Source organism: Mobula hypostoma, chromosome 1, assembly GCF_963921235.1.
Source record: "Mobula hypostoma chromosome 1, sMobHyp1.1, whole genome shotgun sequence".
Classification (NCBI taxonomy): domain Eukaryota; kingdom Metazoa; phylum Chordata; class Chondrichthyes; order Myliobatiformes; family Myliobatidae; genus Mobula; species Mobula hypostoma.
This window is the reverse complement of record NC_086097.1, coordinates 174,986,917-175,001,444: the sequence shown is the minus strand read 5'-3', so window position 1 is coordinate 175,001,444 and position 14,528 is coordinate 174,986,917. Positions and strand designations below refer to the sequence as shown.

General features: G+C 41.5%; 1 protein-coding gene across 5 annotated transcripts in view; it reads left to right on the top strand.

Moving 5' to 3' along the window:
- Positions 1–14,528, top strand: part of pop1 (POP1 homolog, ribonuclease P/MRP subunit) — a 73,522-nt gene that overhangs the window by 22,071 nt on the left and 36,923 nt on the right. For all 5 annotated transcript variants that reach the window (XM_063059991.1, XM_063059981.1, XM_063060018.1 and 2 more), the window contains 2 exons: positions 5,295–5,382; positions 11,040–11,227. In XM_063059991.1, coding sequence (XP_062916061.1) covers positions 5,295–5,382; positions 11,040–11,227 — 276 coding nt within the window. The remainder of the gene's footprint in view (positions 1–5,294; positions 5,383–11,039; positions 11,228–14,528) is intronic.

Sequence of the window (14,528 nt, the reverse complement as noted above, 5' to 3'; positions counted from 1 at the left end):
AAATTTCTCATTAGAAAGCAAAAGGGGGTTAAGTCTCCACAGAGGCCGTTCTCTAACGTTTAAAGGAAAACATAGGTCCAGTTTCACGGGCGAGTGATCAGATATAACTATAGCAGTGTATTCAATTTGTCTAATCATAGGTATCAAGGAATTATCTATAAAGAAATAGTCTAGCCTGGAATAAGAGTGGTGAACACAAGAGAAGAAAGAGAATTGCCTAACTGATGGATTCAAAAATCTCCAAGGATCCATATAACCATTTTGTTGCATAAACATCGAGAAGGCCTTTGCCATACCAGAAAATGTTTCCCTAGGGCAAGACCTATCAAGCAGTGGGTCAATAGCACAGTTCAAATCTCCGGAAAAGATTAGCTTATGTGTATTCAGGTTCGGTATTAATGACAAAACCTTATTTGCAAATTGGACATTGTCCCGATTAGGAGCATAAACATTTACCAAAATAACAGGTATCTGAAAGAGAGAGCCAGAGACTATAATAAAGCGACCATTAGGGTCACTGATTACATCAGATGGTATGAACTGCATTCTTTTGGTGATTAATATTGCCACCCCCCGGACCTACTATTAAATCTGGAATGAAAAACCTGACTAATCCATGCTTTACGAAGTCTATTATGGTCCTCCACTCTTAAATGAGTCTCTTGTAGAAATAGTATATCTGCTTTTAATTGTTTCAGATGAGAGAAAACTTTAGCTCTTTTAACCGGACCATTGAGCCCCTTTACATTCCAAGAAATAAACCTCACGGGGTGGCCACCATCAGCAGCACTCACGTTAACCATATCAAAAGACACACAGGGCCTACAATCCAAAACAGTGTGAGGAAATAAGTTGCACACAATAACGCACAATGAAAAGAAAGTCTGATCAATCCGTAACACACAAAAGAATAAACTGCCATGGTAATCCCCCAAAACACTCCCCCCACCCCTTTACACAAACAAAAAAACCCAATTAACCCCCGAAACCTAGATCTACCTCCCCAATTGAGGATGATCGCAGGCAGTACCCAACAAAAAACTTCCAAGGCATTCCCCATACAACCCAACTTTCAATCTAATCTAGGGTGGCTCCCCTCCTTAAAATTTATCCTATCACTTATACTACCTTTAATATAACATATAGGCTAAAGATAACACAGGTCAAGCTAAGCATTAAAAACAAAAAAAAACACACTGGGCAAGTTAAACACCCGAGATATAAATCCCAAATATTTACATTTTGCTGGTTGAAAGTTTTTGTTAATCAGTTTCGGCAGCATAGCAGTTCGACCCGATCGCGTTCCACAAATTAAACTGGAAAAAATGAACAAAGAAGTGGATTGTGAAAATTAACCGTTTGCTTCGGCATGAGACCCCTTCAATGCTGCATGAATAACCTTAAAAAAAAGTTATTGCTCTTCTCGTTCTTCTTCTCCCCAGCGCGAATGGTAAAACTCTTTGGCCGCCTCTGGTGTATTGAAATAATGCTTTTTACCTTCATGCATGACCCAGAGCTGGGCAGGATACAAGAGGCCAAACCTGACCACTTTCCCGTAAAGCAGGGATTTCACCTCCTTGAAAGCTGCTCGTTTTTTACCCAGCTCCGCACTAAAATCTTCATAAAAAAACGCGGTGTCCGCGGAAATACAGCTCCTGCTTCCGTCTGTTGATGATGCGTTGCTTATCTTGAAAGGAGTGAAAGCAAACCAGGAACATTCTTGGTCTCGTTTGCTTGGCTCCAGAGACACCGGATGGTTTACGTCCGACTCGGTGAGCACGCGAAAGTACGAGAGGACTTGGGAAAAAATCTGTCCCCAGCACTTCGTCAAAAAACTCGGTCATAAATTTAACAGGGTCCGAACCTTCCAAATTTTCAGGAATGCCGACCACTCTCAAATTGGATCTCCGCGACCGATTTTCGAGGTCATCTAGCTTTCCCTTCAGAAATGCGTTTTCGCTCTGCAACGCTGCAATGGCGGCTTCGGCACTCACCAGTCGGTCACTGTAATCATTTAGGCCGTCTTCAACCCCACGAATGCGTTTGTCGTGTGTCTCGTAAGCAGACATAATTTGTTCCATGGTAGCAGTCACTGGTGATAAAGCATCTTCAAGTTCTCTTTTTAGGGCAAAATGCACCGCTTGCGTCATGTCAGTAATAAGTACTAAACGAAGCCTCTCTAAGTCATCGGGTAGCGCAGGTCCGGGTCCAGCTCCAGCAGCGTGCGATGGCGCCATTACTGTAACATCCGCCTTCTTGCTCGAGGCTTCGCTATCTTTTTCCCCAGTTTTACTTCGAAGGTACATTCTACTTGCCATTTCAATGTCCAGCTATGTCCCGCGTTGTTCACAATGGTAAATATCCAGTTATCTCGAGCATACGGCAAAGATAAACAGGTAGATTTTCAATAAAAATCGGGAGCCACACTCACACGCACCAACTCACTCCATACTCGACCCCGGAAGTCCCCCCTGATTGATTAATTCTATTAGAGACTACATTTGGAGATTGTCCATTGCTGTTTTGTCCAAAAAAGATGCACTGTCTGAGACCAGAGTAAATTTTCTTTTTTAATCATACTGTTGCCAGTTAGGTAATGTGGCTAATTTGTGATTGTGTACTATGATTCAATTAAGAGGGAATTTTTGTCACTAATTAAATTGCTTGGACTTTTCTTTCTTATTTTAGAAGTATAGAACTATGCAAGAGTCTTAGTCTAATTCTCATATGGGCCTCTATTGTAGACTTAGAGTTGGAAGGGGGCAGGGAGAAGGGAATCATGGTTGGGAAAAGGGAGAGGAGAGGGAGCGGGAAGCACCTGAGAGACATTCTGTAATGATCAATAAACCAATTGTTTGGAATCAAGTTACCTTGCCTGGTGTTTCAGGGTTGAGTGTGGCTGCACTCACACCACTGGCACTCTTTCTCTACCACTTGTCCCACACCCCTCCCGCAGTGCTCCATCCTCACCACCCCAAACATCCTTTGCTCCTGCCAGATTTACAAACTGGCTCTCTGCTCCACATTGAGAAATACAGTACTATGCAAGTCTTAGACACCCCTAGCTATCTTATGTGCCTAAGACTTTTGCACTATATTTTTCTAATTTAACTTAAATTTCTTATTAAAAATGAAACTATGCTAAAGAGTTATAGATATACCAGATCAGTATCATTTTATTATTGTATATTTTAGTTCAAAGAATAACTTCGAACTGGTCAACATGTTGTTTAAAGCTTCATGTACTGGGAGCTTTTGGTCATAGTTTTCACTCGGAGCCTTAGCATATTTGTATGAAAATCAAAATTGACATTCAGCAAATCATCCGTCACAAGTCCTGCTAGACCCAACAAGGATCCACCACCAAATCACTTTCCCATCCAAGTGTAGGAGGGGCAACGCCAATTCTTTCAGCTCTTTCCCCCCACCATCTCAACATCTAAACTGTTCTTCCAAGTAAAGCAGCAAATCACTTGCACTTTCTCCAATCTACTGTACTGCATACAGTGTTCACAATGTGGCCTCTACATTGGAAAAACAAAGCATAAGCTGGGTAATTATTTTGCAGAACACCAGCACCATTAAGCTTTCATCTGCCTGCCATGTTCATTTATCATCCTGCTTCTATTCTGACATTTCTGTTGATGACATCCTGTGCTGTTACAACAAAGCCCAAGACAATTTTGAGGAACAGCATCTCAACTTTCATTTAGGCATGTTGCAACCTACAGGACTCAATATCAAATTCTTCAACTTTAGTTAACTTTTTATGAGAACTATTCATTTTTGTCTATCATTAATTTGGTTCAGCTTGTCCATTATTTTCCTTTGGTATTGCCTGACTTGTGCATGTCACAAGCCTTAATATTAACAGAGCACAAAGAAGATTAATTTGATTTTAACTGCCCCTTAATTCCCATATTAGTCATCCTTTGAATCAGATGCAGTGGATAGAGGGGAACAGATGGACGTTATTTACTGGGATTTCCAGAAGGCATTCAATAAGGTGTGCATAAAAGACTTATCCATAAGATGAGGATGCATAGAGTTGGAGGTGATGTGCTAGCATGGATAGAGGATTGGTTAACCAATAGAAAGCAGCGAGTTGGTGAGCAGTCAGCAGTGAGCAGTGTGCCTCAGGGGTCAATGATGGGCCCGCAACTGTTCATGATATACATTAACAATCTGGAAGAGGAGATGAATGTAGTGTATCTAAGTTTGCTGATGATACTAAATTGAGTGGAAAAACAATTGTGCTGAAGATATGGGGAGTCTTCTAGATAGTCTTCTAGATAGGTTAAGTGAGCGGGCAAGGGTCTGGCAGATGGAGTACAATGTTGGTAAATGCGAGGTCATCCACTTTCGAAGCAAAAATGAAAGAGCAGGTTATTATTTAAATGGTATAAAATTGCAGCATGAATCACTGAAGGTTGGTTTACAAGGCTGTCAAGAAGGAAAATGGAATATTGCCCTTCGTTGCTGGAGGGATTGAATTTAAGAGCAGGGAGTTTGCACTGCAACTGTACAGGATACTAATGAGGCCGCACCTTGAGTACAGCGTGCAGTTCTGGTCTCAGGCTTTCTTGAGGAAGGATATACTGGCTTTGGAGGCAGTGCAGAAGGGATTCACCAGGTTGATTCCAGAGATGAGGGTGTTAGACTCTGAGGAGAGATTGAGTTGCCTGGTACTGTTCTCGCTGGAATTCAGAAGAATGAGAGGAGATCTTATAGAAACATATAAAATTATGAAAGGGATAGATAAGATGGAGGCAGGAAAGTTGTTTCCACTGGTAGGTGAGGCTAGAACTAGGGGACATAGCCTCAAGATTCAGGGGAGTAGATTTGGGATGGAGATGAGGAGGAACTGTTTTTCCTAGAGAGTGGTTAATCTGTGGAATTCTCTGCCCAATGAAGCTGTGGAGGCTACCTCAGTAAATATATTTAAGACAAGGTTGGATGGATTTTTGCGTAGTTGGTGAACTAAGGGTTATGGGGTAAAGGCAGGTAGGTGGAGATGAGTCCATGGCCAGATTAGCCTTGATCTTATTGAATGGCAGAGCAGGTTCAATGGGCCAGATGGTCCACTCTGCTCTTAGTTCTTATGTTCTTTCTCAGCCTATCAGAGTAAATTTCTTTGCTCCACTCAGCTCCTTTCTGCTATCTAAAACTAATTTGTCTCCCAGTTCTGAAATGTTACTCATTTCTATTTCTACAGATGTTTTCTGATCTGAGTGTTATCAGCGTATTCTGCTTTATTTAAACATATTCATATATTTTGTATATTTGTCTTACAGGATTTGTCTTACTATTGCTGTTTGGAACTGAATGGAACACAGGACAATCTCTTGAAAGCTTTGGCACCTTTGAGCGGCAGAGAAGCGGGTATTTTTATCACTATTCTTAAATCCAAATTAAAATTTCAGACATTCTTTTTCTTTTGTTCTTTAGTTCCTTGAGTGATGATGGCCTTGCAAAATGCCTCCAGTCTTTCAAATGTTTTTGTTTTGACACAGTTGTTAGCAGATATACTTTGCAGTATATGTATGACAGGCTCCATAGTTTATGGGTAGCAGCTGGTAGCTTTGGGTGTCTCATTAAAGATGTAGGAATTCTATCAATCATAACTGAATCCACGTAGTTTTTGATTAATAATACAAATTTTTTTTTGTCCTTGTTAATACTGTTTTTGCCACAAATGAACGTCAGTTTAAATAAATGGTGTCTTTTGCCATATGCCAGAGCAAAGTGAGTTTAAGGTGCTTGTAGACTCATAGAACATCACAACACAGAAACCGGCCCTTTAGAACATTTAGTCCATGCTGACCTGATTCTCTGCCTAGTTCCATTTACTTGCACCCAAACCATATCCTTCTAAACCCATTCCATCCATGTACTGTACCTATCTAAACTTCTAACTGTTGCAGCTGAGCCATCGTCTATCAAATCCAAAGATTTGTATCACTTTTGAGTAAAGAAGTTTTTCCGCAGGTTGGGAAGTGCATCCAACTTTGGCTCCTGACTGACAAGGTCAATGAACTGGAGCTGAGTGTATTCAGGACCAAACAGGAGACTGAAAACATCTCAAATGAGACATTTACTGAGGTGGTCACGCCCACAGTGCAGGCTTCAGACAGTGGGTAAGTGACCAGGAGGAGAAGTAAGGGAAGAAAGCAGTCAGTACAGGGTTCCCCTGTGGCCATTTCCTTCAGCATCAACTATACCCTTTTGGATAATGCTAGGGGGAAATGACCTATCAAGGAACAGCAGCAGCAGCCAGGCCAGCGGCACTGTGGCCAGACCTGAGACTCTCCAGGCAAGGGACAGATAGTTTGAAGTGTGTGTATTGCAATGTTGAGAGTATTATGGTTTAAGATAATGAACTGAGATTATGGACTTTTTCGGGCTTATGGTTTTTATGTTGTGTTTTTTATCACCCGTTCCTTTTCCATTTTGTTGCATGAGGAGAGGGTATTTGGGGGTTGATGTTTTATAGGTTTTTTTTGCAGGGGAGGGGTTGATGTTCCTATTCCGTTTTGTGTGAAAGGAGGGATTTTAGTGGTTTGGTCTTTTGTTTGTGTGTATATGGGGAGGGGGGTATGTTTCTCTCTGAATTACTTTTATGTTCTTTCTTTGCTTCGTGGCTATCTGGAAAAGGCGGATTTCAGAGTTGTATAGGGATACATGCTTTGATAATAAATGAAATTTTAAACCTTTTAGAGCATGGATCAGTACATGGAACTATGATGTTGTTATTGCAGAGACTTGATTGAGAGAGGGATAGGGATGGGTGTTTTAGAAAAGAGAGAGGTAAAGGGGTGAGGGGGAGAGCTGCATTACTAATCGGGGCAATATCACAGCTGCACCCAGAGGATACATAATGGAGGGCTTAAATATAAGGTTAGAACTCAAAAATAGGAAAGGCGCAACCACTGATGGGATTGTATTACAGAACACTAATCACCAGGACATCGAGGAACAGATATGCAGGCAGATTAGGGAAAAGTGTTAAAACAATAGGTTTGTTGCATGGGGAATTTCAACTTCCTGAGTATAAACTGGGACCTCATTTGTACAAGAGTTTTAGATGGGGCAGAGTTTGTTCAGTGCATCCAGAAGGATTTCTTAAATCAGTATGTAGATAGTCCAACAAAAGGAGGGGCTCTGCTGGACCTGTTTTTGGGCAATAAGCCTGGCATGGTGACCATCCTTTCTCTGGGTGAACAGTGAGGGAACAGTAAGCCCAACTGCTTAAGTTTTAAGAAAGCTATAGATAAGGGTCACTATGGACTTTGTGGGAGGGTATTAAAGGGAGGGTAAGTTATTAGAGCATTAGGTAGGAACTAGGGAGGGTTAATTGGAAACAGCTGCTTTTGGGCAAGGCCACATCTGACGTGGAGGGTTTTTAAAGTCGGACTGCACAGTGTACAGGAGCGGTATCTTGCAGTCAGAAGAAAGGACAATGATGACAAGGTAAGAGAACATTGGATGTCGACAGAAGTGATGAATTTAGTCAAGAAGAAAAAGGGAAACTATGCAAAGTTTAGGAGTCTTGAATCAAGCAATCCTTGAGGATTATAAATAAGCCAGAAAGTAACTCGAGAGAATTGGGAAAGCCAGGAATGGCCATGCAAAGTCCTCGGCAAGTAGGATTAAAGAGAATCCCAAGATATTCTATACATACATGTAGGGCAAGTAGAAAACTAGGGAGAGGGTGGGACCGCTCAAAGATAAAGGAAACATTTCCTTGGATGCAGAGGATGTGTGTGAGGTCCTTAATGAGTACTGTACATCAGTATTTCCCAAGGAGGAGGATGGTCAGTGCTGAGGGTATTGATATGCTAGGGCATTTTGAAGTAAAGAAGGAGGACCTGTTAAAGAGCATTAAGGTGGATAAGTCCTCAAGCCCTGATGGGATATACACCATGTTATTGAGAGAGGCAATAGAAGAGATTTCTGGGACCTTGACCAATATCTTCATGTCGTCTCTTGCCACAAGCAAGGTCATGGAGGACTTGCAAATAGCTAATGTTGTTCCATTATTCAAGAAGGGAACCAAGGATAATCCTGGAAACTATAGATCACATCAGTAGTTTATGAGCATTTAGACAACCATGGCCTAATTAGGGAGAGACAGCATGGCTTTGTGCGAGTGAGAAATGTCTTACTAACGTGATGGAGTTTTTGACAATGTGACAAGGGTGATTGATGAAGGTACAGTCGTAGATGTTGTCTGCATGGAGTTTAGTAAGGCATTTGACAAGGTCCCTCATGGGAGGCTCATCCAGCAGATTAAGATGTATGGGATCCATGGTGAATTGGCCATTTGGATTCAGAACTGGTTTGTCCATAGAAGACAGAGGGTAGTGGTCAAAGGGACTTATTCTGGCTGCAGATTTGTCATTGGTAGTGCTCCACAGAGATCTGTACTGGGATGTCTGTTCTATGTGATATATGTAAATGACCTGGATGAAAATGTAGATGGGTGGGTTAGTAAGTTTGCAGACAATATGAAGATTGGTTGGCTTGTGAATAGTGTGATAGCTTGGCAAATAATGCAATGAGATATAGGCCAGTTGCAGATATGGGTGCAGAAATGGCAGATGGAGTTTAACTTGGCCAAATGTGACGTGTTGCACCTTGGAAGGTGCAACAGTGTGATGAGCACAGGGATCTTGGGGTCCAAGTTCATAGCTCTCTGAAATTGGCCACACAGGTTTATAGGGTGGTTAAGAAGGCATATGACATGCTTGCCTCTTGCCTTTATTAGTTGAGGCACTGAGTTCAAAAGTGAGGAAGTTATGTTGTAGCCTTATAATTGCATACAGTTCTGGTCGCCCCATTATAGGAAGAATGTCAAGGCTTTGGAGAGGATGCAGAAGAGGTTTACCAGGATGTTGCCTGGATTAGAGGGCATGTGCTATATCAAGAGGTTCAACAATCTTTGGTTGTTTTCCCTGGAGCAGCATAGGCTAAGGAGAGATCTGATAGAGGTTTATAAGATTGAGATGCATAGATAGAGTAGACAGGTAATGTCTAATTTCAAAGAAGATGTTAGGGGCATGGAGTGCACTGCCTGTGGTGGTGGTGGTAGAGGCAGAAGCATTAGAGACTTCTAAGAGACATTTAGATAGACACATGAATGTGAGGAATATGGAAGGATATGGACACTGGGCAGTCAGAAGAGATTAGTTAGCCATTTGATTAGTGATTTAATTGGTTTATTACAACATTGTGGGCCAAAGGGCCTGTTCCTGTGCTGTATTCTTGTATGTTCTAGATCAGGGGTCCCCATCCTTTTTTGCTCCGCGGACCGGTTTAATATTGACAATATTCTTACGGACGGGGGCGGGGAGGGGTGTTAATCACAACCGGAATATAGGTGATAAGTCAACTATAAGTCACTTATAAGTGGCTAATACACTCAATTTAGTTTCTAAAAGGGTTTATGTAATGAATTTAATATTAAACGCACAGCACATATTTTCCTTGCATGAATATAGTGATAAGTCAATTAGACAAGTCACTTATAAGTCAATAGCATCATAACATTTTAAGTAACGTTTGGATATTAAACATACAGTGCATATTTTCCTCATATGAACATATAAGATCATTGCAACACACCAATATTGCTGAATCAGTGGGAGCCCTGGGCTTGTTTCCCTGCAACAAGACAGTCCCATCGAGGGGTAATGGGAGACAGTGATACTCGATCGGGGTTCCTTATATCCAGTCTATTCCGCAGTTTAGTTTTCGTTGCATTCATTGCAGAAAACTCGGCTTCGCAGCGATATGATGTTGGAAATGGAAGGAATGTTTTCAGTGCTTTTGTGGCTATCTTGGGATATTCAGCCTTGACTTTGATCCAGAATGCCGGCAGAGATGTTATGTCAAACATACTTTTCAGCCCACCATCATTTGCAAGATCGAGGAGTTGATCTTTTTCCCACGCTGACATGGATGATTCACCGGGGACATTCACAAATGGGTCACGGACCCATTCCTTTGCACGTCTTGGGTCACTGATGACCTCGCGTGCGTTCAAGTTCAACAGTGGTCGTGACGGAATGAGGAAAGGTGCAGCTGTCTCATATCGTTTCCTCGTGGCCCGGTAGCACATGGCTTTGCGGCCCGGTGGTTGGGGACCACTGTTCTAGATTCCCCTTAAATATTTCACCTTTCACCCTAAGCCTTTGACCTAGTCTGATCATGAGGGGAAAAAGTCTCTACAAGGAAATGAATAGTTTGAATTGCTGCACCTCTACTCGCAATGCCTGATTTCTTGATTTTCTCTTTCTCCCTCACTTGTACACTCGAGGTGGTTAAATGGTCTGTACCATCTTTTACTGAAATTTGGAGCGACATTCCAACTGCTCTACCTCCCTGGTCAGAAGCATTTGCCTTAAAGTAAAAAGTGTAATGCCCTTAAATGAATGGGTTTATTTGTACTGAATGCCTTTGTGACCTCAATTTTATACCTGGCCGTGTATCTTGCTGCATCTGTGTAACTTCAGTTCCACTCCTCTCCATTAATCCGAATCAAGTTTGCAGAATAACATTTCACTGTTTTTATATGATGTGAATTTTGTTTTGTGGCAGCAGGACAGTGTAAAGACATAACATTCTTATGAATTAGAAAGTAAATAATGCTAAATTAAGGAATAATGAGGTAATGTTCATGAAACGTTCAGAAACCTGATGGAGGGGAAGGAGCTGTTCCTTAATTGTCGAGTACGGGTCTTCAGGTTCTTCAAGTTCCTATGCTTTCTCCCCAATGTGAGTAACGTGAACGGGCTGCGTCCTAAATTTGAGGGTCCTTAATGATACTTCATTTCCTGTTTTACCCAAATAACTCTGCTTTTTTGACTTACCATTTAGAATATCACATGATTGGGATTATTTGACAATTGCACATGATAATGAAAGGAATAAGCATGTTTATGTGTTGCCTCTCTATTGTACATAATGCTTTGGCACATTTATGCATGCCTTTAAAGGGCTTATGAACATTAACCCAGATAATTCTTGTGGTGCTGTAGGTACAACATTTGCCTCTGTGGACTGTTTGTCAGGAAAACGGCAAGGGTCATTGGTTCTCTACAAGGCTGAGCAATATCCTGAGAAGCCACTGGGTCCCATTACGTTCTTATGGCGGTCCAAAGCAGAACCTGAAAACCACTTTGAAAACAGGCAGCTGTGGATTTGGGCGCATCCAGTACTTAAAATGGTAACTAATTTCTATTTGGTTATTTCATTAGGTGGAGATTTGCAACATGTGACTAATAAAATTACTTTTAAAATATAGTTGTAACCAGTCATGACTTTACTTAATTGCTATAGTTTAGAAGAGCATTATATGCTGCAGGCTATTCTGTATAAGAGTGAAGGAAATGGTAAGAATAGATCATAGCTTTAAATTTGTTGATTGTGTGTGATCTTGTGCTCACTTTTAGCAGGGGTTTGACCAATTTAGACTAGTTGAGAATCCCTTTTCTGCTTTTCCACCTCCTTGCCGTTTCTCAGTGTTACGTACCCCGTAACTGGGTTGCCAAACCAGCAGAAATGGATCACTCAGTTGGAGTCTGGAGTACTAGAACTAAGGAAGTTTTATTAAAGAAATAAGCAACACAGTAATCGAAAGGATAATAAATGCAACAGTTCAGCAATGATAAACACACATGTGCACAGAATTAAGATAACAGCATCAATCAAGCTCTATCGTTGTCTAGGGGTAAATGACCAAATTTCAAAGTGACTCAAAGTTCAGTCCAGTTTAGTAGTTCAGTTCGCAGTAATCGTTGCCATGGCGATGGACAACGTGGGGGGAGAGAGAGAGGGAACAGGAACAACTGATCATTCAGACACGGCTTCACTCACAGACCGGCGAGATGGCTCACAAGCAACTTTTGGGCGGGTCCTTGGTGATGTCACCTGAGGTCACCGACTGTGACCCCTCCTCCAGATGCGGTCGATCCTCTGCAGTGAACCCGGCACCCAAGCAAGGGCGGACACACACCGGGTTCCCGCTGATAGTACCTTTCCACCCTGGCCGTTGTCTGGTACTTCTCACCGACTCGTGAGAAGCGTACCACTTCCAGGGTCTCGTTACCTCGGGTGGCGTGTGTGTGCTGCCTTAGCAAACCGGTCCCTTTTTATCCCCCTGCTGGGGTATCGCCTGTCCATCACTTCAAACAGTTCAAGGTTCAAAGGGGGGAGCCGCTCCAGACAGCTCTCTCTCCCCCGTCCCTTCATTACACATCTCCAGACACTGCTCCATTGTTTCTTATCTCTCCTTCCCCTGAGGGCAGGTGACAGACCACTTGCTGATGTCACTGATGCTAACCCAGACCAGCAAACATCTTAATTTTATGTGTATTCTCGTCACATCACTAACATCCCCTCTGTATATTTCTAAAGTTAATTTTTGTTCAAAAATCCTTTCTTTTTGTCCTCCTTATGTTTAGAAAGCACTTTAGGAATGTTTTATCTATTGGAAGCAAGTCACATCACCGGGAAGTGATCCATGTAGACTTGGGTTAAACTTAGAAAGATGTAAACCGTCAGTGTGAACCTAGTTTCAGATAAGGTATGGCTGAGATAAATAGCAGACACATGTTTAAGGATAATCTGGGTAAGCACCTAAAGGAAAATGTGATGGAAGGATGTACAAAATAGTAAGAGGTATAGGTATGCAAGGGGACAGCTCAACAAAGACATCTGAAAACAAACTCCTGTCAAACATACACACCATTGACTGTTTCTGTATTGAGTAGGCAAGATGCTGGAGTGTCTGCAAACATGTGTCATGGCCTTCAAAGTAAAGGATTGTACACTTGGAGCAGATGTGAGAAGAAATTTTGCCTCATTAGCCAGTGATTTTTGTTTTAAATTCTCAATATGAACAAATAGTGATTGATTTTAATAGAATGCAAGATGTGGGATTGATGCAGGAAGATAACATTTAAAATAAAATGTTAGCTGTGATTTTAATGAATGATGGAGCTATTGTGAGGAACTAAACGGGCAATACTTGTTATTTATTGTCTTATACTTGCACTTGTAACTATTTCTGGTACAAGTTGTGAATGGCCTTGTAATAGCACCTTGACTCAGTAGAAGCAGTTGGAAAGTCACAAGTTCAAGTCATTCTCTATAATGTAAACGATTACATCAATGAAATAGAGCTGTGTTAATCACTGTGGCACATTGTCTTTTCAAGAGCAAATCAACCAAGACAGGGAAAAAAAACATTTACGCGGGTAGAAAGTTTAAAGAACTAAGTGTTAAAGTTCAAAGTAAAATTTATTATCAGAGTACATACATGTCACCACACCACCTGAGATTGTTTTTTGCAGGTATTCTTAGCAAATCTATAGAACAGTAACTGTAAACAGTATCTGTAAACATCAGGAACTGTAAACAAACTGTGCAAATGCAGGTAATAAATAAATAACAATAAATAATGAGCATGAAATAACAAGATAAGAGTCCTTAACTTAGTGTAGTTATCCCCTTGTTCAAGATCCTGATGGTTGAGGGGCAGCAACTAGGGTTGCCAACTGTCCCGTGTTTGCCGGGACATCCAGTATATTGGGCAAAATTGGTTTGTCCCATACAGGACTGCCCTTGTCCCGTATTTTCCCCGTTAAGGTAGAGCGTTCCTATGAAACCTTTCATGCCGAAATAGCGTGAAGCGAAGAAGCAATTACCATTAATTCATATGGGAAAAATTTTTCCGCGTTCCCAGACCCAAAAAAAACCTACCAAATCATATCAAATAACACATAAAACCTAAAATAACACTAACATATAGTAAAAGCAGGAATGATATGATAAGTACACAGCCTATATAAAGTAGAAATAATGTATGTACAGTGTATCAGAATTGGGAAGATTAAGCCAAACCGATTTGTAGGAAAAAAATCGGCACTACACGCATGCGCACACAGGTGCCCGCACAAGGCTTCATGGTCGTGGTAGTCTTTCTCGAGGTAAACACAAATGTCCCGTATATGACTGCTACTTTTGTCCCTTATTTGTGAGTGAGAAAGTTGGCAACCCTAGCAGCAACTGTTCTTGAACCTGGTGGTGTGAGTCCTGAGGCACTTGTACCTTCTACCTGATGGCAGCAGTGAGAAAAGAGCATTGCCTGGATAGTGAGGATCATTGATGATAGATGCTTCTTTTCTACAATGTTTCATGTAAATGTGCTCAATATTTGGGAGGGTTTAACCCATGATGTACCGGGCTGAATCCACTACCTTTAGTAAGATTTTTTGCTCAAAGGCATTGGTGTTCCTATTAGGGTTGCCAACTTCCTCACTCCCAAATAGGGGACAAAAGTAGCAGTCAAATATGGGTCACTTGTGTTTACCCCGAGAAAGACTACCATGACCATGAAGCCTTGTGCGGGCACCTGTGTGTGCGTGCATGATGTGCGCGTACGTGCTGATTTTTTTTCTTCTACAAATCAGTTTTGGCTTAATCTTCCCGATTCTGATACACTGTACATACATTATTTCTACTTT